General features: G+C 44.2%; 1 protein-coding gene across 2 annotated transcripts in view; it reads left to right on the forward strand.

Annotated features, from left to right (window-relative positions):
• The window catches only part of SLC12A8 (solute carrier family 12 member 8), a 144,530-nt gene that overhangs the window by 14,214 nt on the left and 104,669 nt on the right, over positions 1 to 25,647 (forward strand). Inside the window, exons 3-5 of one of the 2 annotated variants that reach the window (XM_061167932.1) lie at positions 5,060 to 5,206; positions 10,291 to 10,482; positions 20,326 to 20,557. In XM_061167932.1, coding sequence (XP_061023915.1) covers positions 5,060 to 5,206; positions 10,291 to 10,482; positions 20,326 to 20,557 — 571 coding nt within the window. The remainder of the gene's footprint in view (positions 1 to 5,059; positions 5,207 to 10,290; positions 10,483 to 20,325; positions 20,558 to 25,647) is intronic. The other variant, XM_061167933.1, reaches the window with a different exon arrangement.

The raw sequence follows: 25,647 nt of genomic DNA on the forward strand, positions 1-25,647 counted from the left end.
ACTTCCCCTCTGGAGCAGTTTCCATGACCAGCATCAGTCTGGTAGCAGAGCGCTGATCGGATGCCCATTCGCAAACTCCTAGTGCAACAGAGAAGGCACCAGCTGCTCCAGCACTGGGACTGAGCAGGGCTGAGCTGTAGACGATTCATGTTTCAGGTGAAGATTCACCTGAAACATGAGGCCAGGTTAGTTGGGCTAATAGAAGAGTACAGTCAATTAGACATCTTTCCTTTCCCTCTCAACTGCCCTGAAGAAATCCTCACCCATGTTTAAAACTGCCTGATGTGCTTCATGCTTACGAAAAAACCTTTCACAATTATCATCTCATCTAAACTGTGCAGCCCACCCCGAGGCAGGTATGTAGCTGCCTGCATCGGCCACAGGTGGCCGTGGCCATGGAGCCTGCTGCCCCCCGCCCAGCTCTGCCTGTGGTGCTTATTCAGAGTCAGAGAGGAATGTGGCTGGTGCCCACTCTGCCCACCGGGTCACAGGCCAGCAGCAGCTTGGGATCTTCTCTGATGTGTGATTGATAATTAAATAACTAGTGTTCAGAGAGCAAGCTGCTGGCATATGTGTGTGCTCCGGGGAGCATATGTGTGTGTCTTTGGGAGGGAGGGCCAGGTCATGTCCTGCTCTGACCTGCTCCTGACCCAAGTGGGCAGAAGCCAGATTCTTTTTCTCCAGCTGCTGGCAGAAAGAAGAGGTGTCATCTCACATTTCAGGTGTGCTCGCTCAGGCCTGCTTGGCGGCCTGCGGGAAGGAGATGGCTGTCTGATAGGAAGGCTCTGGGGCGGGAGCTTGCGTGGCCCCCTGTGGCAGAGTGTCTGTCTCCTCAGCCCCACTTGTTGCATGCTAGAAGCAGTGTGTTCCACTCTGGACACATTTCAGGATGTGATTTCCCTGCCTTCCCAGACATTCTGCAGAAGAGTGAAGATTCTCTACTCACAAGAGAAAGACTTCTACTTCAGAACTAAAACACCCACCCCGCAGCTGTGGTGTCTCCAGTGTGGTTTCAGCCCTTGGCTTAGAGGGACCAGGCCCTGGCTCCTTGTTCTGGGAGGTCAGGAAGGGAAGCCCTAGCAACAAGCATCACGCAGGTGTGATCGCCCGGGGCCAGACTCCAACTTGCTGTGCCCCAGAACCTGCCAAGTGTCTACCTGAGGGGCCTCAAGGAAGAGAGGAACCTGCCCCTTGAGCATGTGTGTGCCTTTCTGAGGGATGCTTTGCCCCTCTTGCTTTGCTTTCTCTTCTTCCTTAGTTTCCACCCCTGTCTCCCAGAAGCCTCACTGCTGGGCACACACGTTGTCTTACTGCCGTCCGCCTTTCCCCACAACCTGTTATGTCTGTGCCATAGAGCACTGAATGATACTCCCGTTATTTTGGAATAGATGACTGGGACCCAAATCTGAAGACAGTTTCTGAGTGAGTTATCAGTTGGTGCCAATCACAAGATAGCCCAGAACTGGCCCAACTATCACCCCTGTCACCCAGTGATTCCACTGCCCTCCCCCGGGCACCAGAAATGACTGGGCAGAGGCACAAAGGAAGTGTCTGTGGGCCACAGCCTCTGCGGGAGAGGGTATTGTAGATGAGCTGGGGTTCCTTAACCTCCCATAAAGGAGGGAGTTGGGTTTGAGACCCCCAAGTGTGGGGAAAAGCTGATACTCTGTCCTTGGTTGGAGGTCTGCATATGCTGAGGACATGGCTCTGCCTGCAGCCTCTCTGAGCAAGACCTGGGGGTATTTAGAGAGCTGGCAGGACAGACAGAGGGCAGGGTTGGGATACTGATATTTATGGTAAATATGGGCTTCCATGGTCGCTCAGATGGTAAAGAGTTTGCCTGCAATGCAGGAGACCCAGGTTCTATCCCTGGGTTGGCAAGATCCCTGGAGAAGGAAATGGCAACCCACTCCAGTATTCTTGCCTGGAGATTTCCATGGACAGAGGAGCCTGGCGGACTACAGGCCATAGGGTTGCAAAGAGCTGGACACGACTGAGCAACTAACACTTTCACGCTAATATGTGTTTGGCACAGAGCTCCTTGGAATTCCCTAAGTGATAAAAGTGATAAGATGTCTTGATATTTATAACAAATGCATTTCAAGCACAACTGGGTTTATATTAATGAGGTGGCTTTTAGAACCATCTAAGGATGGGGGCTGTTTTTAGGGGAACCAATCATGTAATTAGAGGGTTGGAACTTGGAAGTGATAGAGTTGGAGGTTAAATCAGTCACCAGTGACAAGTGATTTAATCTATCATGCCTATGTGGTGAAGCCTCCTAAGAAAACCAAAAAAGAGAGTTTAGAGAGCCTCTGGCTTGGTGAGCATATGGAGATGAAGAGAGGGTGCCGCCCTCGGAGAAGGTGTGGATATACCAGGCTCTTTCCCCAGCCTGGTCCTGGGCATCTCCTCCATCCGGTGGTTTCTGAGTTCTAGCCTTTCATAATAAGCTGGTGATCTCTGAGTTCTGTGAGCTGCTCTAACAAATGAATTGAACCCAAGAAGTGGGTGGTGGGAACCTCCGATCAACAGCCCCTGGGAAGCTGTTTACCTTCCCAGATAAACACAGATTACAGCCTGAATTTGGAATTGGCATCTGCTGGACTGAGCCCTCGATTGTTGGATGACACCATCTCTGGATAGATGGTGTCAGAACTGAGTTGAATTACAGGACACCTAGCTAGTATCAGAGACTTGCTTGACAAGGGGAAAACACATACACATTGGAACTTGTGTAAGAACTGTACCAGCCCTGGGGCCACGCTGTTATTATGCAAGGGGGCTGGTTTGAGCTGTCTCTCTCTGGCTACTACTCTCCTACAAGGTCAACACTGGGGCCACCAAACTCATTTCAAACCACGCATGCCTTTACCTACAGCTTTATTCTGAGGGTGAAGATCTCCTAAAGTTTCTGCCTCATTCGTGTGTGCGGCACCTTTAAGGCTGGTTTAGTCCAATGAGGTCCGGGTAGTGAAAGGCTTTTCATATCCTATTAGGTAACTAAACAAATAAACAAAACAGCCCTTCAGAGTGGAAATATGAAGACTGTGATGAATGATGAATAAAATTTCTAGAATCACAACAGGAATTTTAAGGATAAAGCAGGTGGTGCTGCTGTTGAGTCACTAAGTTGTATCTGGCTCTTTTGTGACCCCGTGGACTGTAACCCACCAGGCTCTTCTGTCCATGGGATTTTTCTGGTGAGAATACTGGAGTGGGTTGCCATTTCCTTCTCCAGTAGATCTTCCCGACCCAGGGCTTTCCTGCATTGGCAGACAGATTCTTTACCACTGAACCACCAGTACTTAAGCAAAGTCCAGGTGTTAGAAATTGCATCATAAAGAGTGAAATTTAGGAGAGAAAAGAGCAAGTGAGCTGTGGTGCAGGTTTTACAGTCTGGGTTGGGGAACTGCAATCCAGCTGTGGACCTAGGGCAGTTGTGTCTCTCCTGGGCTCTCTTTCCTCAGCAGGCTGTAGACAGGGGCCCTCTCCCTGCCTGCCTCGGGGGCTGATGTGAGCACCAATGGAGAGAATTGATTTGGAAGCTGAAACCACTCTGTAAGTTATTACACCTTGTTGCTATTGTTATGACTGTTTCTAATAAATAATAGACCTGAAACAAGCCATGGTAGGAAGTGAACATAAGCAGAGACAGGAAGTTGGGCCAGGTCCTGGGTTTTGAGATTAAGATCCTGGAAAGCAGTCTTATTATACTTACCCCAAGGTCCCTCGGTACCATTTGTTTGAAGACAAGCATAGGTTGGCAGGGTCTTTGCTCTGAACCATGATCACTGTTCTCGTGTTTATTGACTTTCAGGAGATTGCTCATTAGTAGTTTGCTAAAGACAGATGAACAGAAATACACAGAGATGAAAGGCATTCCAGCTGGTGTCAGGGACTGTCAAGAGACTCCAAGGAGTCCCCCGGCCCATCTGTCCCGTGTGGCTTCATTGATGTCTCTGATGATTATTTGAGGCCTTTTCTTCCTCTGTCTGTGCACAATACAAGGCAGGAAGCTGGTATCCTCTCCTGTTTTAACTGAGTATAGCTGGATGCTGGTCTTGGTCCTAGATCATAGGCTGTTCTCAGATGTTCAGGGGCCTTGCCCCTGACTCTGGACCTCTGATTTCACCTGTCACTTGACTTTCCTGCCTTCTCTCTGAAGTTACAGCTCACATACATGCACCAGTCAGGCTTATTGCTCACAATGGGTCTTAACTGGGTGCCTCTCTCCCCAGTCCCCAGATGAGAATCAACTCATCACTGTTGTGGCAGTTGGAGGCCATTGGAAGACTCTAGTGATGTTTGAACTTAATTACCAAACCTATGCAGAAGCAGTTCCTAGTGTGAGTGGCTACTGATTTTAAGATTATTTCCATAAGTTTTAGTCTTTCTAGTAAAGAGTTTCTGTATGAGTGCCTTTGTTATTTTTGAATTGGAAAAATGAGCAAAGTGTCTGTTTCACCGCTTGTTAGCCTTCATTCCAGACAACTGCCAAACGATACCTTGGAATTCTGTGGTCTGGGGTGAAGGGGCACTTAGGGATCACTGTCTCAGCTCATGTTCAGTGAGGAACACAGACACTGCCCTAGGTTCTTTAAACAGAGGGAATTTAACATACAGAGTTCATCACACAAGTGTTAGAAGGGCGGGAGCAACAAAAAGCTAAGTAAGGTTCCCCAAAGACTAGTAACTGCTGGAAGCTGCTGTTCCTCCCCGGGAACAGAGGACTGAGAGGGAGGATGGCATCACCCAGAGCTCATGACCACTGTCTGAGCTGGAGCCCCGCATCCCAGGCTCGCCCACATGCCGGTGGCTGGAACTCGATCATGTGGCCACACCGCCCATCAAGAGGCTAGGAAACAGTCTCCTGAGTGGCCAGAAGGAGAGGGAACAAATTTGCTGAGCAGCACGTTTGTGCTGCATGCGGGCATAGGAATTGCAGTGCGCGCAGGCCTGTGTGGCGTGGAGAAATGCAGAGCTTTAAAGCTGACTTCTCCCAGCAACCTCCCCCCACTCCACTGCTGTTGAGTTGACCGCTGTGTGCCGTTTTCAGGAGGCCCTGGCCCAGCCCCAACCCTGGTGGAAGATCCAGCTGTTCGTATGGGAGCCAGTGCTGTTCGGGACCTGGGACGGTGTGTTCACCTCCTGCATGATCAACATTTTTGGGGTTGTCCTTTTCTTAAGGACCGGCTGGCTGGTGGTGAGTGATGAGCTGGTAGCCCTGGAGCCTCTTCTGGGCCTGGGACGTGGAAAGCTCTGTCGCCCTGGGGTAGTCCACAGAGTGCTCGACAGATTCCTAAAGCACAGATGCTCCAGAGGCGGGAAACAAGATCAAGCAGGTGGAGTAGCTAGCGTTGCTTTTAAGTGAGAATCCTGAGAACCTGAGCCTCAGACAGAGGATCATGTGGAAGCCTCCCCATGGATTTAACTACAAAAATGAGAGCCCAGAAGTCAGGGTGCGTCTCGGGTGGGACTCGAGGTGGGTCAGAGAGAGCAGACTGATGGCAAGTTTGCCTCCAGTTTGTGACCCTCTCCGGCTTTCCTGGTGCCCTGCGACTTATCTGATGCCCCTCCTGGAGAGGCAGAGGGAATTGTACAGACCTACAGGCCTCCTCTATGCCTTTCTCTTCGCTGTCACTTCACTTCTGACACTACTGGTATCAGATATGTGTTTTTTCCCCCTCACCAAGCAATTGTGTAACACCAGCTGAGTATCCTACAATTGAACTCAATTCTAACACTGTCTACCTGGAGAGAGCATCATATGGCACAGGTTAAGGGCTCAGTCCCATGAAGCTGCACCCACCTACTTCAGCTGCCAGTCACAAGTCTAGGTTGCCCCTGTGCTTCAGGGGTTTCCCTGACACCTCCCCAAGATTCAGTTCACTTGCTAGAGCAGCTCACAGAACTCAGGGAAACACTTGTTTATGTTTACTAGCTTATTAAAGGATATGATAAAAGATATAGATTGATAGACAGATGAAGAGATCTGTAGGGCAAGGTCTGCAAGGGTCCTAGGAGCAGGAGCTTCTGTTACCGTGGAGTTGAAGTGTATTACCCTCCTGATATGTGGATGTGTTCACCTACCTGGAAACTTTCTGAACCCCACACCTTGGGGATTTTTATAACAGCTTCAGCATACACGATCCATTATTGATTCCATTTCCAGCTGCTTTCCCCGCTCTAGAGAAGTGTGTGTGCATGTTGAGGATGGTGGTGGTGGAAACTCCAAGCTTCTAATCATGGCCTGGTCTTTCTGGTGATTAATCCCCACCCAGGAACCTACTCACAGCTGCCTCGTTAGAACAAGAGATGCTCCTAGGGCTCTTACCCCTTAGGAGTTTACAAGGGTTTTAGCAGCCCTGGGTCAGGGATGAAAAGTGAAAAAGTGTTAGTCACTCAGACGTGTCTGACTCTTTGTGACCCCATGGACTGTAGCCACCGGGCTCCTCTATCCATGGGATTCTCCAGGCAAGAATACTGGAGTGGGTTGCCATTTCCTTCTCCAGGGGATCTTCCTGACCCAGGGATTGAACCTGGGTCTCCTGCACTGCAGACAGATTCTTTACCATCTGAGCCAGCAGGCTCAGGGATGGGGTCAAACACTAATATTAGAATGACAGATGTTCCTAGTGCTCTTGTCACTGGAGAAATGACAAGGTTTCAGGGACTTTGTTCCAGAAACCAGGTGCAGAGACCAATGTACAGTTGACCCCTGAACAATATGAGTTTGAACTACACACTCCATTTATCCTTAGATTTTTTCAATAAGTACTATAGTACTACGTGGTCCACTTTCGGTTGAATCTGTGGATGTGAAATTGGTTAGGGAGGGCTGACTATGGAACCTGAGCATTCAGATTTTGGTATCTGAGAGCAGTCCCAGAATTAATCCCTTGGGGATACTGAGGGATGGCTGTATTTATTTTCTATCATCTCACAGAGGTAGAGAGAGAGAGAGGTATGTGTATGTGTTTATTGTCAGATTTTGGCTCATGTGATTGTGGGGGCTGACAAGTCCAAAATCTGTAGGGTAAGTGAGATGCAGGTAAGAATTGAGTTGCAGGTTCTTGAGTTGAAAACTTAGAAACTTAAATATTACAGTCTGGAGACCAAATTCCTTCTCTTTTGGGAAACCTCAGTCTTTGCTCTTAAGGCCCTCAACTGGTTGCATGAGAACTACCCATATTATGTAATTTCTTTTACTTAAAGTCAACTGATTGTACATATTAAACACATCTTAAAAATACATTTATGGCAATTTCTAGACTGCTGTTTGACTAAAAAACTGGTCATTATAATCTAGCCAAGCTGGCACATAAAATTAACTGTCACATCTGTAAATTCTAGGGGATGAGAGCTTCACTGTAGTGGGGTATATGGGATTCTTAGCCCTCTTAGGAGGCTGGGTGAGGCCAGCCCTTCCTCACCTCTTGCTCTTCTCCATACCCAGGCCTGTAGCTTCAGGTTCTACCTTTAACCAGAGCCTGAAATTGGGTCTGAAAGTTTTCTTCATTAATGTGCGGAAAGCTTAGAGCAGGTTTAGCAACCTCTCTGATGTGGATGGTGTGAATCCCTGCCTCTCATACTCCTCCAAAACTTACAGGGGAGCCCTTACAAAACACAAAGCCTCCAGCTCAGATGCCTTGTGCTAGCAGGCATTCTCAGGCTTCTGGGATCGAGCTCTGGTTTTTCCCCTTCCTGGGGCCACCCCTCTGCCCAGCACCTCCAGCCTGTGTCCTAGGGAGGCCCAGTTAGCTGTCTGCTGTGGCAGAGGACAGCCTGGCAGTGACAGCCTGGGCCCCTGGGCTCTGCCTTCTGCAGGGGATGGTTACAGAACAGTGGAAGGAGGAAAGGATAGGCTCTCTTTATCTCAATTCTTAAATTTTAGGGCCTCCTCTTAACTTTTCTGCTGGGTGATTATTTTTTGAGAAGTGGCTATCTAGAAGTGTGCTTTAGGTACATCCTTCAAGTGAAGTACAACTTGTATAAGTTATCATCTATTGCTGCATAAGAAATTAGTCCAGTACTTAGTAGCTTGAAGTCACAAATTTGTATTTATCTGGTTGTTACTGTGATTCAGGGATCCATGAGCAACTTAGCTGGCTGCCTCTGGCTCAGGCTTTCTTATGGGATTGCAGCCAAGCTGTCAGTCAGGGCTACAGTTTCATATGAAGGCTCCACTGGCAGAGGGTCTGTTGCTAAGATCACGATGAGGTTGTTGTCAGGCTTCGTCATATCGGTCTCTTCACAATGTTGTCTCAATACCTGCAGCTGGTCTTCCCCAGGGCCAACAACCTAGAGTGAGGAAGCAAGTGCCCAAGATGACAGCCGAGGTCTTCTCATACCCTCATCTCAGAAATGACATCTCATCACTTCTGCAGGGCTCTGCTCACTACAAGTGAGTCACGCCATCCAGCCCCCACTCAGGGAAGCAGACTACACAAGGGCATGAATGCCTGGAGGTGGGGACCCCCAGGACCATCTTTGAGGCTGCTACCACACAAATACATCCTTTTGCCCTAAAGTTATCTCTCCTTTTCAATTCTGACATTAGTTTTGTCTGAAAAATCATATTTGAACATGGAAATAAAGGTAAATGTGAAATGCCAAAAATAAAGTAGAGCTTTTAGGGGATAACATAAAGTAGGGGTCATACCCAAGTCATTTTTAAACAGAAAATATTAATTCTAAAGAATAATTTGGCAGCATATTTGTAATTTGAAAAATGTTGTAGAGGCAGTTTTGATGTGAAAACGTAAAGATTGATACAGACTTTTAAAAATTATCCCATGTAGATGATTTAAGAGTGTGAAAACAAAGGAAGAGAATAGTATAACTTCATTAAAAATATAAAATCAACAAAATAAGTAACTTCCTGAATAAAACATAACTGAATAAAACCTAATCCTTTAGGTACCATGTAGTTTACTGTGACAAACTTTAAATCCATTTTTTCCCCTTCTCTATTAGTAGAATCATAGTTTTGCTTGGTATGGCATTACTCTCAGCTGAAAATCCAGTAGATTAACAAATACAATAATCCCACTTCATTCTCCAACCTCCATCTAAATAGTTGTCGAAATAAAACTGAAGAAAATATTTACCTTTTTCTCCTCACCACCCACACTATTTTTGTTGCTGTTCAGTCGCTCAGTCGTATCCAACCCTTTGCGACCCCATGGACTGCGGCACACCAGGCTTCCCTGTCATTCACCAGCTCTCAGTGTTTGCTCAAACTCTTGTCCATTGAGTCGGTGATGTTATCCAACCATCTCGTCCTCTGTCGTCCCCTTCTCCACCTGCCTTCAATCTTTCCCAGCATCAGGGTCTTTTCTAATGAGTTGGCTCTTCGCATCAGGTGGCCAAAGTATTGGAGCTTCAGCATCAGTCCCTCCAAGGAATATTCAGGGTTGATTTCCTTTAAGATTGACTGGTTTGATCTCCTTGCAGTTCAAAGGAATCTCAAGAGTCTTCTCCAACAATGCTTCTTTGTTCATTTATAAAAGGTCTTTCATATAAGTTAACCAATTTTTCAATATATTGAACTTCTAAACACTCAAATAACTTTCAGATGATAAGCATGTTTAAATGTCAGAAGAGTGAGAGCAGAGTAGGTATAGTAGATGTGTACCATGTGCACAAATGAGAGAGAAATGGAGAAGGCAAAGAAACCGCCCCCTCCCCAAACCAAATCCTGTGTAATCCTGGAGTATACAGCCCAGAGGTAAGATGGGCTTGGAAACAGACTCAGTAAGACAAGTGCTGGGACGGGCACTAAGCCCTGGATGCTGCTGGATCCCGGAGGAAGGGATCTGGGGACAGCTTCCTGGAGAAGGAAATGGACCCTGTCTTGAAGGATGCATTGGATTCAACCTGGCAGGGAAGAGGAGTGGGCAGGAAGGCATTCCAGGCAGGAGCCTCATCGGTAGGAGGGTGGAGGTGAGGGAGCAGTGAGGTCACCACTGGGACACCCAGTGCATCTGTGGGGGAGTTGTCGGCTGAGGGATGGGAGGGTGGGGAGGTGGAGAGGGGACAGACCAGGAGGGGCCTCGTGGGGGTAGGATGTGGCTTTGACTTGACTTGTCAGGGCTTGGAAGTCTTGCAGAGTTTGCTGTAAGAACACTCGGCTTATCTGGAATTTCTTCCAAGCCTCACCCCTGTGGTGCTGCCTCTGTCTTTTCCCAGCGGGCTCACCTCTGAGGGCATGGGGGTGGTTGTCAGTGCTCCCCCCTGTGCCCTGACTCTGACCTGAGTCCTTGCTTCTCCCCTCCCCCCCCGCAGGGAAACACAGGCGTGCTTGCAGGCGTGTTTCTGGTGTCCTTCGTCGCCCTGGTGGCCCTGGTCACTGTGCTGTCCGGCATCGGGGTTGGGGAGCACTGTGGCTTGGGCAGCGGCGGCGTGTACTCCATGATCACCGCGGTCCTTGGCGGGCAGACGGGAGGCACCATCGGGCTGCTGTATGTGTTTGGACAGGTGAGGCTGCCGACCTGTGGAATGGCTTCTCTTGACTTGCCATCTGCCGCCTTCTTCTCATCCACCTTCCACCTGCCCCCTTGCCCCCACCGCTGACCTGAGAGGACACCAGAATGGATGGTTGAGGGAGCTCAGAGCGGAGCCGGGCTCTGGTCCAGGGCCCTGACTGCTAGTCTCCAAGCCTCCTCCTTCTCCACCACCTCTGCCTCTGGAGTCCTGCTGCTGCCAGGGAGCAGGGAGTTGCGGGCTGCGACCATCCTTACAGCCTGTTTGGGGAGGGGGTGCACAGCAGTGGCCGGAGCCCAAATGGCAGCTGGGTGGCCTAGTCCCTGGGGCACTTTTACACTGAAAAGGGGACATTTCGCCTGTGCCAGGGACTTCCCTAGAAGCAGACAGTTCTCAAATGAACCGGAGCTCTCTAGGCTCATTGATGGCTTGACGGCCTCAAGAGGGAGGCTGAAAGCCCCTGTGTGGATGCCCTGTCTGAGAAGGAGAATACTAATGAGGGGGCCCCTCACCAGGGTGGACGGAGGCCCTCAGAAAACCACTGAGGAGAGAGAAGTACTGAAGCATGTTTAGCTAAAACACAGGGATGGTGACCTAGTGCTGAGGAAACAAGTGCAGACATTAAGCAGCAGGTCTTTGTGAGGACTTCTTGGACTGAAAAGGCTTTAATGATGGTGCAAAGGGTGGTGGGTGGCTGAAAAAATAGTTTAAAGAAAAGAATCTGTCTAAGAAAGAGCACAAGAGTCTCCTCAAAGAAAGCATCAGTCCGTTCCTTTTATTTTTAAGCAGTAGGGACAGGATATTGTAGCAAAAATACATCTGATTCTTCAACAGCACAAAACTCTGAGTGTGTATGTGTGTGTGTGTAGGACAGATGCATAAAAGGCAGACACATGGTCAGTGCACTCTTAAAAACCCCTTGCCTTTATGGAGAAAGGTCTTTAAGCAGGGTAGTTTGGGAGGTGAGCAATAAACAGTCAGTTTACTTTATTACCCCGGGGATTTATATACTGATTTTTTTTTTTTTAACTTTGTTTTATAGCCAAGCAGGCTGCAAGAGGGACAAAGAGCAGTCTTCACTTCCCCTGCTTCCTGGGGTAGACAAAAAGCTCAGCTCTTGAAGCAGACACCACAGACAGGGGACCAGTGCTAGTGGACGGGAATCCCTCCCTCCTCACGCCCCCCACCCTGCCCCCCACCTTCAAAGAGAGGAAGTCTCCTGAATGTGAACTGACTTGGGAGGAAAAGTGATCACAAAGATGTTTTCCGAGAGCAGGCAGCCCCTCTTGAAAAGCCATCGCACTGACAGCCTTGCTTGCTTACTTTCTGTTGCTTTGGGGCCCAGCCAGAGACACCCGTGCCCCTCTGGTCAGTGGCCTCAGCATACCCCTGCTGCTTCTCTGCCTGACCTGGGCTGGGCTCTCTGATCAGGATGTGGCTGTTTTCATATGCTGCTAGATATAGCGTGCTAGCATTTTGTTGAGGATTTTTGCCTCTATATTGTGAAGGATATTGATCTGTAGTTTTCTTGTGATACTCTTGTCTAGTTTGGGTGTCATGATCATACTGGCCTCACAGAATGAGTTGGGAAGTGTTCCCACCTCTTCTTCTATTTCTGGGAAGAGTTTATGGAGGATTGGTGTTAACTCTTCTTTAAACATTTGGGAGAGTTTGGTGGTGAAACCATCTAGTCCTGGGCTTTTCTTTGTAGGAAGTTTTTTGATTGCTATTTCAGTCTCTTTACTCACATAGGCATATTCTGACCTTCTGTTTCTTCTTGAGTTTTGGTAGTTTATATCTTTCTAGGAAATTGTCCTTTTTATCTAGGTTATCTAATGTTTTTGCATATAATCATTCATAGATTCCCTTATAATCTTTTGTTTTTGTAAGATTGATAGCAGTGGTCTCCTTTCATTCCTGATTTTAATCATTTGAGTCTTCCTCTTTTGTTGGTCAGTCTAGTTAAAGGTTTGTCTGCAAAGAAGCAATTTTTGGTTTTGTGACTTTTTTCTTTTCTTTTTCTGACCTCTGTTTCATTTATTTCTGCTCCAATTTCTATTAGTTTTTTCCTTCTCTTTCCTCTGGGTTTAGTTCACTCTTCGTTTTCTAGTTTCTTAAAGTGGAAAGTTAGATCATTGATGTGAGACCTTTTTCTTCCAGAGAGTGATTGGGGTTTCTGAGGGTCCTCATTCCTGGTTCTTCAGTTCAGTTGCTAAGTTGTGTCTAACTCTTTGCGACCCCATGGACTGCAGCACGCCGGGCCTCCCTGTCCATCACCAACTCCCGGAGCTTGCTCAAACTCATGTCCATCGAGTTGGTGATGCCATCCAACCATCTCATCCTCTGTTGGCCCCTTCTCCTCCTGTCTGCAATCTTTCCCAGCATCAGGGTCTTTTCCACTGAGTCAGTTCTTCACATCAGGTGCCCAAAGTATTAGAGCTTTAGCTTCAGCATCAGTCTTTCCAATGAATATTCAGGATTGATTTCCTTTAGGATTGACTGGTTTGATGTCCTTGCAGTCCAAGGGACTCTCAAGGGTCTTCTCCAATACCACAATTCAAAAGCATCAATACTTTGGTGCTCAGCTTTCTTTATGGTCCAACTCTCACATCCATATATGACTACTGGAAAAACCATAGCTTTGGTTCTTATTAACCCCTAATCCCCTCATCCCAGGGCATGCATGCCCTTACGTATTTTTAGTAATTGCCAGAGGAGATGGCAATTACTTTGCTTTATTGACTATGCCAAAGCCTTTGACTGTGTGGATCACAACAAACTGGAAAATTCTTCAAGAGATGGGAATACCAGACCACCTTACCTGCCTCCTGAGAAATCTGTATACAGGTCAGGAAGCAATAGTTAGAGCTGGACATGGAACAACAGACTGGTTCCAAATAGGAAAAGGAGTATGTCAAGGTTGTATATTGTCACCCTGCTTATTTAATGTATATGCAGAGTATATCATGCAAAATGCCAGGCTGGATAAAGTACAAGCTGGAATCAAGATTGCCGAGAGAAATATAAATAACCTCAGATATGCAGATGACACCACCCTTATGGCAGAAAGCAAAGAAGAACTAAACAGCCTCTTGATGAAACTAAAAGAGCAGAGTGAAAAAGTTGGCTTAAAACTCAACATTCAGAAAACCAAGATCATGGCATCCGGTCCCATATACTTCATGACAAATAGATGGGGAAACAGAGGAAACAGTGGCTGACTTTATTTTCTTGGGCTCCAAAATCACTGCAGATGGTGACTGCAGCCATGAAATTAAAAGACGCTTGCTCCTTGGAAGAAAAGCTATGACCAATCTAGACAGCATATTAAAAAGCAGAGACATTACTTTGCCAACAAAAGTCTGTCTAGTCAAAGCTATGGTTTTTCCAGTAGTCATGTATGGATGTGAGAGTTGGATTATAAGGAAAGCTGAGCGCCGAAGAACTGATGCTTTTGAACTGTGCTGTTGGAGAAGACTCTTGAGGGTCCCTTGGACTGCAAGGAGATCCAACCAGTCCATCCTAAAGGAAATCAATCTTGAATATTCATTGGGAGGACTAATGTTGAAGCTGAAACTCCAATACTTTGGTCATCTGATGTGAAGAACTGACTCATTGGAAAAGACCCTGATGTTGGGAAAGATTGAGGGCAGGAGGAGAAGAAGACGACAGAGGATGAGATGGTTGGATGGTATCACTGACTCGATGGACAAGAGTTTGAGCAAGCTCCGGGAGTTGGTGATGGACAGGGAGGCCTGGCGTGCTGCAGGCAACGGGATCGCAAAGATTTGGACCTGACTGAGCGACTGAACTGAACTGAGGAGATGGCCTGTTGTGCCCTGGAGCAGGATCATCAAACTTCTTCTGAAAAGGGCCAGATAGTAAATATTTTAGTTTTTCGTGAGACTGTCATAGGTTTTCTTCACAGTGACTCAACTCTGCTATATAAGTGTGAAAGAAGCCATAGACAATTTGAAGTGGACGTGGCTGTGTGCCAGTTAAGCTTTATTCCCCAAACAGGCAGCAGCAGGATTTGGCCAGAGGGCCAGAGTTTGCTGGCCCTTGCCCCAGAGCATCAACATTAAGAAGATACAGACATTTAAAATAATGATTTTTTTTTTTAAGCTTACAAAACTTTCCATTGCCTTGCATCCTTCCAGATCCTTCCCTGTTCATCTCTCTGAGACACTGGTGCCAGGCCTGTTGTGTGTGAAGTGATGAACTGGGGTCCCTCCTTGCTCCCTGCCCTACCTCCTGAGTGCTTCCTCAGGACCACTTGCCCTGGATGCAGAATACCAGCTTCAGCTTGCACTGTCCTGTCTAAAAGCATTTATTCATGGCTCACCTGCTGCTCACGAGACTCTGTAAAAAACAATGGAGGATTGAAAGACTTTCCTGGACCCAGTACAGGCCTGGGGTTTGTGATGTGGAAGCAAACACATCTGTAGGACATACAGCCTACCAACTCAAACTTTAAACTAGGAGTTTCGTGTGAGAAGAGGAAGGGTGTGGAGAGGCAGTTCTATCCTCTAGGTAGATTTTCTTTCTGGAAAGAGAAATGCCTATGATTGTGAAAATGCAATTTTTTAAAAACAACAAATGCTTTCAAAGGGAGGTGTTACACCCTGAAAATCTAGTGGGTGACACCCTCTGGTTCCTGTGTCAGACAGAGGGTTAGTTCTCTGTAGAGGACCAAAGAGAAAAAGGAATGCTTGTGATTCTAAACTTTAAGAGGAGATAAAAATTTTTTAAATATAGTAAATTCTGAGGAGATTGACACATTAAACAAATCAAAAGGGATATTTTCTAGTGAAGAGGAACTTCATGGTTGGAAGGTAGACCATGTCTAAGGTGGTTGGATTGCTCTGGGCAAGGGCTGGCAGCTGCTGTTGTCCATACGTCTCCCTGGGGGAGCCCAGGCCAGGCATGAGCTCGCTGGCAGTGATGGGGCCATGGGGGAGCCTTGTTTCCTGGAGGCACTGTGCCCAGATGCAGTTTTTGCATAAACAGAATAATACTCAAATATGTTTGTTTTTATTTTCCTTGATAAAATTTCTTTAAAATTGCAAAATGATGTGCATTGTAACCAGTTAGCATATCAGAGATAATGGAGATGAAAAGGTTGTTTCCCTCCCCTCCTGTGGTAACCAGTGTGAACACCAAGTGTCCTGTTCAGCACCTTCCCTTGCGTTCACTGACATGAATTTATGGATGTTTGAAGCACTTGCTTGTTTTTACCAAGATGGGGACAAATTTCATAACCTATTCTATGATTTGTATTTATCACTGAACAAGAAGTTATCGACATTTTGCTAGGCCAATGCCTTGAAGTCATGCTTTTAAACTAGTTGCTTTGTGTTGTATGATATGGATGTACTGTAATTCATGGTACATTCATTCTCTATTCATTGTTTTACTCTCTTATGTAAGAGTAGTTTTATTCCTTTTCTCACTTCTAAAAGTCTATATTTTTGTACTTTCTCTTCTTAATCGGGCTGAGGGATGTTTATGTATTTTATTGATCTCAAAAAAGAAAAAAATCAGCTTTGTTCTTTGTATACTTTCTTTTGTTTTTTACTTTCATTATTAATTTCATATATCCCTTTATTAAATATTTCTTCTGACTATCTTTGTATTTATATTGATTTTTTTAAATCACTTCTTAATACTTTGTTCATGTATTTATAAACTATTAAAGAAAATTAGAGTTGTAGTTTTCCCCCTTCTGAATGCAGGATTAATGTGCTCAAGTTTTAGAATAAATCCTCTTTATTGCTTTCTAGATAATTTGAAATTTAAAAAATTTCTCCTTATTTTGCCAACATGGCTTAAATTTATTTGTGTTCTATTTTCCCCCTTGTTGATTTGGAAGTTCTACTATGCTTTTCATTCTTTGGGTAGTTACTATCTGCTTTTAGGAGCTGTAATTATACTTTTTCTATACTTCCCAAACAAAAACATTACTTACAACTCCTCTACATACCAAATATGAAATCTCTGATACTTTTACCTACATTCCATAGTTACTCTTACCTCTTATCCTCAAATCCTTAGGTTTTTGAGAAGTTGATTTAATTTGGGGCTGTCAAAACTTTCCCCTAAAAGTAAGTCTCTTCAGTTTCAAGAATCTTTATAACTTGTGTTGCAAATTTCCAGTGACCCTGCCATCAACTATTTAGCACTAACAAAGTATTTTATTGAATTCATGGCCGTTTCCTTTTCTTCAGTAGCTGTGACTGAACAACAATAACAGCAACAACAATGATAATGCCAATTGCTATTATTTCTGCAACTCTATCTGTGAGCCAGGTGTTGCTCTAGGATTTCACACAAATTGTCTCATTTAATCCTAACAATAACTTTTTTTTTTGAGGTGATTTCTTTTTTTCTATTTAAATTCTTTTTTAAAAAAATTAAAGTATATTCTTTTCCATTATGGTTTATCATAGGGTATTGAATTTAATTCTCTGTGCTATACAGTTCTCTGTGCTATACGTTTATTCATTCTATATATGTAATAGTTTATGTCTGCTAACCCTAACCTCCACTCCATCCCTCCCTAAATCCCCTCCCCCTTGGCAACCACAAGTCTTTTCTCTCTGTTGTAAGTCTGTTTTGTAAATGGTTTCATTTGTGTCATGTTTTAGATTCCATACATAACTGATGCTGTGCTGCGGTTAGTCACTCAGTCATGTCCAACTCTTTGTGACCCCATGGACCCACCAGGCTCCTCTGTCCATGGAGATTCTCCAGCAAGAATACTGGAGTGGGTTGCCATGCCCTCCTCCAAGGAATCTTCCCAACCCAGGAATCAAACCCAGGTCTCTCTTTGCAGGTGGATTCTTTACCATCTAAGCCAACACAACTGATATCATATGGTATTTGTTTTTCTCTTTCTGACTTGCTTCACTTACTACTATAATCTCTAGATCCATCCATGTTGCTGCAAATGGCATTATTTACTTTTTTTTAATGACTAAGTAGTATTTTATTGTATATAATTGCATTATATAATATTCCATTGTGTATATATATGTATATATGCATATATATATATACATATATATATGTATATATATATACACACATAGCAACAGTAAGCATAGTATTTATTCATAAAATGGGGGATGAGGAAGGGCTTCATGAAGAAGGAGGACCTTGACTGAAGCTTGAGTAGAATTTATTTCCTGAGAGAGCAGTAAGTGCAGAGTGACAGGGGGCTAAGGAACTATGGAAAGTGAGGTTGGTGTTTTTTTCAAATGTTTATTTGAAATTGTGCTTCACATATTTTTTAAGGGGTAACATCTTGACTCTCAGGCAAATATAAACATGTGCCAGAGAGTTTCTTTGACTCATTGATTACTAGAGGAGCCAGTAAGATGTTAAAGTTGAGTGAGGTACGGGTCTTGGACAGATACAGATCAGATCCATAAGTTCCTAGTTAGGCAGTTTCATGAATAAATGTAAGGATGAGATTGCTAGGTTAGATACAAAACCAGTTAATGTTGTACAGGACAACATACCCTAATGTTTGGTGTTATCTCTTCTACCCGGAAGTTCTGTACATCTCTGCTGGAAAAAAAAAAAATCTATGAGTTAACATGTAACTTCACTGAATTTGGGACAGTGAGTAGGACTAAGTACTTTCACCTAGATAGTCCTTGGGTAGCCTTTGTTCCATCAGTTCAGTTCAGTTCAGTCGCTCAGTTGTGTCCAACTCCTTGCGACTCCATGAACTGCAGCACACCAGGCCTCCCTGTCCATCACCAACTCGCAGAGTTTACCCAAACTCATGTCCATTGAGTCGGTGATGCCATCCAACCATCTCATCCTCTGTCATCCCCTTCTCCTCCTGCCCTCAATCTTTCCCAACATCAGGGTCTTTTCCAATGAGTCAGCTCTTCGCATCAGGTGGCCAAAGTACTGGAGTTTCAGCTTCAACATCAGTCCTTCCAGTGAACACCCAGGACTGATCTCCTTTAGGATGGACTGGTTGGATCTCCTTGCAGTCCAAGGGACTCTCAAGAGTCTTCTCCAACACCACAGTTCAAAAGCATCATTCTTCAGCACTCAGCTTTCTTTATAGTCCAACTCTCACATCCATACATGACTACTGGAAAAACCATAGCTTTGACTAGATGGATCTTTGTTGACACAGTAATATCTCTGCTTTTTAATATGCTGTCTAGGTTGGTCATAACTTTCCTTCCAAGGAGCAAGTGTCTTTTAATTTCATGGCTGCAGTCACCAACAGCAGTGATTTTGGAGCCCCCTGAAATAAAGTCAGCCACTGTTTCCACTGTTTCCCCATCTATTTCCCATGAAGTGATGGGACCAGATGCCAGGATCTTAGTTTTCTGAATGTTGAGCTTTAAGCCAACTTTTTCACTCTCCTCTTTCACTTTCATCAAGAGGCTTTTTAGTTCCTCTTCACTTTCTGCCATAAGGGTGGTGTCATCTGCATATCTGAGGTGATTGATATTTCTCCTGGCAATCTTGACTCCAGCTTGTGCTTCCTGAGTCCAGCATTACTCATGGTGTACTCTGCATATAAGTTAAATAGGGTGACAATATACAGCCTTGGCGTACTCCTTTTCCTATTTGGAACCAGTCTGTTGGTCCATGTCCAGTTCTAATTGTTGCTTCCTGACCTGCATACAGGTTTCTCAAGAGGCAGATCAGGTGGTCTGGTATTTCCATCTCTTTCAGAAATTTCCACAGTTTATAGTGATCCACACAGTCAAAGGCTTTGGCATAGTCAATAAAGCAGAAATAGATGTTTTTCTGGAACTCTCTTGCTTTTTCGATGATCCAGCAGATGTTGTCAATTTGATCTCTGTTTCCTCTGCCTTTTCTAAAACCAGCTTGAACATCTGGAAGTTCACGGTTCACATATTGCTGAAGCCTGGCTTGGAGAATTTTGAGCATTACTTTACTAGCATGTGAGATGAGTGCAGTTGTGCGGTAGTTTGAGCATTCTTTGGCAAGGCCGTTCTTTGGGATTGGAATGAAAACTGACCTTTTCCAGTCCTGTGGCCACTGCTGAGTTTTCCATATTTGCTGACATATTGAGTGCAGCACTTTCACAGCATCATCTTTTAGGATTTGAAATAGCTCAACTGGAATTCCATCACATCCACTAGCTTTGTTTGTAGTGATGCCTTCTAAGGCCCACTTGACTTCACATTCCAGGATGTCTGGCTCTAGGTGAGTGATCACACCATCGTGATTATCTGGGTTGTGAAGATCTTTTTTGTACGGTTCTTCTGTGTATTCTTGCCACCTCTTCTTAATGTCTTCTACTTCTGTTAGGTCCATACCATTTCTGTCCTTTATTGAGCCCATTTTTGCATGAAATGTTCCATATGACATTGGAAGAATGTGCTGCTCATTTTTTTTTTTCTCATTTCTAAGTTTTAGGTAATTTTAAAAATAATAGTAACACATTCAAAGAAATAGAGAAAACTCTGAGGTTTGCTTCAGTGCCCTTCCAAGGCTCCGAGATAGGACCCCACCCCCACCTTGTGTTTCTGTTCTCTGTTTAGTTCTTCACGGGAGAGTCTCAAGGTCTCTTTGGCCCAAAGCCCCATCTTTTTCCTCCCATAGTCTTTTAATGTTAGTTACCACAGATAGTCATTCTCCCCTGTGGATGGTGGGAGAGATGTAGGCAAGAAGAAAGGGGCCCCAGGAAGTGCTCCTGGGGGAGAAGGGCTCGTTTAGCCCCCTTGCTGCTTTCTGGGTGTTGAATTTTGAAGGTGAGCAGGGTCCTCAGTGCCGGGCAGCCCTGAGGCTTTTTTTTTTTCTTGGTGACTCTTCCTACCTGGAGATGCCTGTCAGTGTGTTGCAGGTGCCATGTACATCACCGGCTTCGCTGAATCCGTGTCAGATCTGCTGAGTCTCAGGAATATCTGGGCCGTGCGAGGAATATCAGTTGCCGTGCTTCTGGCCTTGCTGGGGATTAACCTAGCAGGTGTCAAATGGATAATCCGCCTCCAGCTGCTGCTGCTGCTCCTGCTTGCCGTGTCCACCCTGGACTTTGTGGTGGGCTCTTTCACGCACCTGGACCCAGGTAAGCCTTTGGGAGTTCAGTCGCAGACCTTAGGGGGGTCTGCACTGCTTCCTAGATGTTGGTAGGTCTGAGTATGCAGAACGACCCCTGATAGCCTTTGCCTGCAGTGAGCGTGTGCTGTGCCTGGAGCAGGTGAGAATGTGTCCTGGTGCAGCTTCTCTTGTACATTGTACATCTTCCCTTGTACATTGCTTCTTTTTATTTTCTTTCTGTTAGAAAAAAAGAAAATTTCGATAAGGGACAGAATAAAGTAGAACTGCTTTAGTCAAAGATAAATTCTTGATAGGAATTGTAGATAAACAGATTTGGGAGTAGGGAGGGTAATAGATTTTAATTTTATCTGTCCTATTATTATTATTTTTTTTAAAAGGACTTGATGCGAGCATAACAAATGTTAACAAATGTCATTTCTGGGAAATGCAGACAGATGTATGTTTGATTATATTTTCAATATTGATTTTTAATTTTTTAAATTCTTTTTCTTTCTTTTTAAAAATTTTTTAATTTTTTTCCCATTTATTTTTATTAGTTGGAGGCTAATTACTTTACATACTGATTTTTTAAAAAACAAAAATATGAATCCACTAAGGTTAAAGAACGACAGCAAACAGCTGGATATTCTTTTGCACCATTGGAAATGGTGTCATATGTTGGTTATCAATCACTGTTTACTCTAATCCTGGGTTTCTGCAGCCTTGATGATGCCTGGCAACTCTAATCCTAATTCCTATGCTTTGAGTTAGAGTCTGTTACCCAAAGTGTCCATAACTGTATCAATGTGATTTGTGATTTGGAATGGTTTGGCATCAAAAGTCTTTGTTTCTCTCCAGAGTACAGAACTATTCCTGGGATGCTGTAGGAAAAAGATAACTACCTGATATTTCACACTTTGGGGACTTTGTATTTTTATGGCGATAGTGACTGGACATCTATGTTGGAATATGGACAGAGAGAGGGCGATGGGGCCACTAGCTGTGTTAACAAAGAAAAAGGAAAGAGATCAGGAGCACAGACCAGCCATCTCTAATGGTGATGGCAGCGATGGCAGCTATATCGGATGAGCACTTCTGTGCCAGGCATTTTGGCTAGCACCTCCCAGGGCTTATCTCATTATCATAAGCTCATGGAGGAGAAACCATTACACTCCTTTCACAGATGAGGAAAGTGGGGATTATATAGTTTATAGTAACACTTGGCAGAGCCAAGTATGAAATGGATCTGTTTGATGGTAAAGCTGTGCTCTTCCCTGAGATGGGAACAGTCACCGTCTGTCTGTGGTATCGGCTCTGCTTTTCCCCTTCAAGGCTGTCCCTGCGGTGTGTTCTAAACAGTCTCATCTTTCATAAAAGTATTGGTTGTGGGAAGGTGAGAAATCAGTTGGTACACCCTGATCTAGCCTTTTGCTTTTTCATATGTTAAGATTCTTTTGTGGTAAAATAGTCACTTACCTGAGCTCCTGGAATGCCCCCCACCCTCTGGCCTCCTGGTCCATCCCCCAGAACCTCCAGACGGCCCCATGATCCAGCATCTAAAGTGTTAACCCCTGTGCAGTGCGGGACACCCAGGGCCACTCCGATGCTAAGGGCCAATGCGGTGTCCAGACTGATCACCTCGAGCCTGAACTTTGCAGCTTCCTGAACATTTGCAGCATCTCCTTTGGAGAGAAGGAGTGATTTTTCTTTTCCTGGCTCTGCACCACGCTGCTGAGACAGCCCACATCCTGAGAGAGACCTGCTGGCTGTTTGGCCATCAAACTGTCAGTGAAGAAGAAAGAGGATGTATTCCAGCCGCTTTGCCTGGGTCCCTTCCCCACATTGACGTGGTTGCTGAAAGAGCATAAGTAGTTAAATTGCAAAGTGATGCTACTGGCTTCTTTGAAACCTCAGTAGGCTGAAGTATTTGCCTTCCTGATTAGAAGTTTTCTTGGCTACCCTTCTGACTTACTCCCGATATTTCTCTTTTCTTCTGGTCAGTACATTACCAGGGTGTAGTGTGAAATGAAATTTATTTTCAATCATTCCCATAGCAACTGGCCCCTCTAGAATCTGGTTTTGGTATCACTAGTGTTTTATATGGGCTGCTTTCTTTGCAGTTAAAAATCTAAACTGAAACTAGACCATAAACTGTTAGAATGGATTTCGCAGAATGATTTCAACTCTTTTTTTTTTTTCTAAATGATGTACGCATAGACATTAAAAAAAAAAAACCCAAAACTGGAAAAGCGACTGGAGGGAACTAAGCCCAGGTGTTAACAGTGGTCGTCTTTCTGCTGAGGTTATAAGTGGCTGTATTATCTTATTTCAACTTTTCCTTCAGTTGGTTAGTGCTACTTAAAAAAAAAAAAAAAAAAAGCCTTTAGTTTTTAGAGCAGTTTTAGGTTTATAGAAAATTAGCACATAGTACAGAAGTCCCCGGATTACCAAGTGGCTCAGGGGTAAAGAATCTACCTGCCAGTGCAAGAGCCGCAGTAGACATGGGTTTGATTCCTGGGTTGGGAAGATCCCCTGGAGGAGGAAATGGCAACCCACTCCAGTATTCTTGTCTGGAAAATTCTGTGGACAGAGAAGCCGGACGGGCTTCTGTCCATGGGGTTGCAGAGTCGGACACGACTGAGCATGCGTACAACACAGTGCAGCAGAAGTCTCCATGTCCTTTATGTCTGCTTTCCCTACCGGTTTCCCCTATGACACCCTGCATCAGTATGATATGTCTGTTATCACTGGTGAACCAATAGTGACACAATTTATTAACTAAAGCCCATGGTTTAGATGAGGGTTCATCCTTTATGTTTATAGTTAATCCTTTAGTTCTATAGGTTTTGACAAATATATATTTGTCCATCATTATGAGGAGGGCACGGCAACTCACTCCACTATTCTTTTTTTTTCCCGTTTATTTTTATTAGTTGGAGGCTAATTACTTTACAATATTGTAGTGGTTTTGTCATACGTTGACATGAATCAGCCATGGAGTTACATGTATTCCCCATCCCGATCCCCGCTCCCACACTCCACTATTCTTACCTGGAGAATCTCATGGACAGAGGAGCCTGGAGGTCTACAGTCCACTGGGTCTCAAAGAGTTGGACATGACTGAAGTGACTTTGCACGCATACATGCATGCATCATTACAGTATCATACAGAATAGTTTTAATGCCTGAAATATTCCATCTATTTCATTCCCTTCCTATCCCTACTCCTGAATTCCTGGCAACCTGATGAACTCACTGATCTTTTCAGTACCTTTATATTTTGCCTCTCCCAGAGTACCATATAGTTGAAATATACAGTATACAGATTTTTACACTAAGTATTCAAGGTTTCTCCATGTTTTTTTGTGCCTTGATAGCTCATATCTTTCTATTACTGAATAACATTCCATTGAGTAGGTATGCTACAGATTTATTTGTTTGTTTTGAGGTTTCTTTTTTTCTTTTTTTGGTCCATTCACCTATTGAAGGACATTTTTGTCACTTACAATTTTGGCAATTATGAATAAGACTTCTATGAACACTTGTGTGAAGGTTTTGTGAAGATATAATGTTTAAACCCATTTGAATAAATACCTAGGAGCATGGCTGCTAGATCACATGGTAAGACTATATTTACCTTTGTAAGACATTGCCAGACTGTCTTCCAAAGTGGCTATACCATTTTGCATTCACTTTAGCAACAAATGAGAGTTTTTATTGTTCCACATCCTCATCAGCATTTGGTGGTGTCAGTTTCTTGGATTTTAGCTATTCTGGGAGGGGCATATTGATATCTATTGTTTTAATTTGCAGCTCCCTAAGAATATGATATTGAGCCTGTTTTCATGTGCTCATTTGACATCTGTATATGATCTTCCGTGAGGTGTCTTTTGCCTGTTTTTTGGGTTGTTTTCTTATCATTGAGTTTTAAGAAGTCTTTGTATATTTTGGATCCTTTATCATCATATGTATTTCGCAAATATTTTTCCCAGTCTGTGGCTTGTCTTTTCATTCTTTTAACAGAGCCTTTTGTAGAGCAGATGTTTTTAATTGTAATGAAGTCTAACGTTAGTTTTTCCTTCTTTCTCAGATCATGCTCTTGGTGGTGTATTTAAAAACTCACTATTAAACCCAAGGTCACCTGGATTTTCTATGTTATCTTCTAGAAGGTTTATAATTTTGTGTTTTACATTTAGGTCTGTGATCCATTTTGAGTTAATTTTTGTGGAATGTATAAACTAAGTATCTAAATTTTTTTGGCATGTAGATGTCCAGTCATTCTAGCACCATTTGTTAAAAAGAGTATCCTATTGTCACTGAACTGCATTTGATCCTTTACGAAAGATCAGTTGACTGTATTGCATGGGTCTGTTTTTGGGCTCTTTATTCTGTTTTCTTGCTCTACTTATCTGTTTTCCAATATCACTCTTTTGGATTATTATAGCTATATAGTGAGTCTTGAAGGTGGGCAGTGTCAGTCCTCCAACTTTGTCCTTTTTCACTATGTGTTATTTTTAAGGTCAGGAAAAATAATTTTTTGGAATACACTTAAAAATCTAACTTTATTTCTTTCTTTCAATATAAATGACTTTAAAAAGCCAAACAATCATAAATGTATAAAGAAAAAAGGTAAAACTTAAAAAAAAAAACAACCGAAAAACCCTCCATTTCCTGACTCTGCTCTTCAGAGGGAGATTGGTAGGTATTTGTTATTTATTGTTGCTGAACAGATTACCCCCAGATTTAGTGGCACAAAGCAACAATAAGCATTATTATTTCTCGCTTTTTCTGTGTGCTGGGAATTTGGGTCTGGTTTGGTTGAAGGTTCTGGTTCAGGTTTTCTCATGAGGTTCAGGGACTGCAGACTTACTAAAGCTTAGCTGGAGCTGGCTGGCAAGTTGGTATTGGTTGCTGGCAGAAGGCCTCAGTTCCTCTCCATGTGGTCCTTTCCAAAGAGCTATTTGAGTGTCAAGTCATGAGGTAGCTGGATTCCCCAAGGACATACAAGAGAGGGAGTGAGCAAGAGAGAGAGCGAGCCATCCTTTTCATGATCTAGCCTCAGAAATCCCATAACAGCACTTTTACCACAATCTGTTTGTTAGAAGTGAGTGACTTAGT

The sequence above is a fragment of the Dama dama genome, chromosome 19 (assembly GCF_033118175.1).
Source record: "Dama dama isolate Ldn47 chromosome 19, ASM3311817v1, whole genome shotgun sequence".
In the NCBI taxonomy this organism is placed as follows: domain Eukaryota; kingdom Metazoa; phylum Chordata; class Mammalia; order Artiodactyla; family Cervidae; genus Dama; species Dama dama.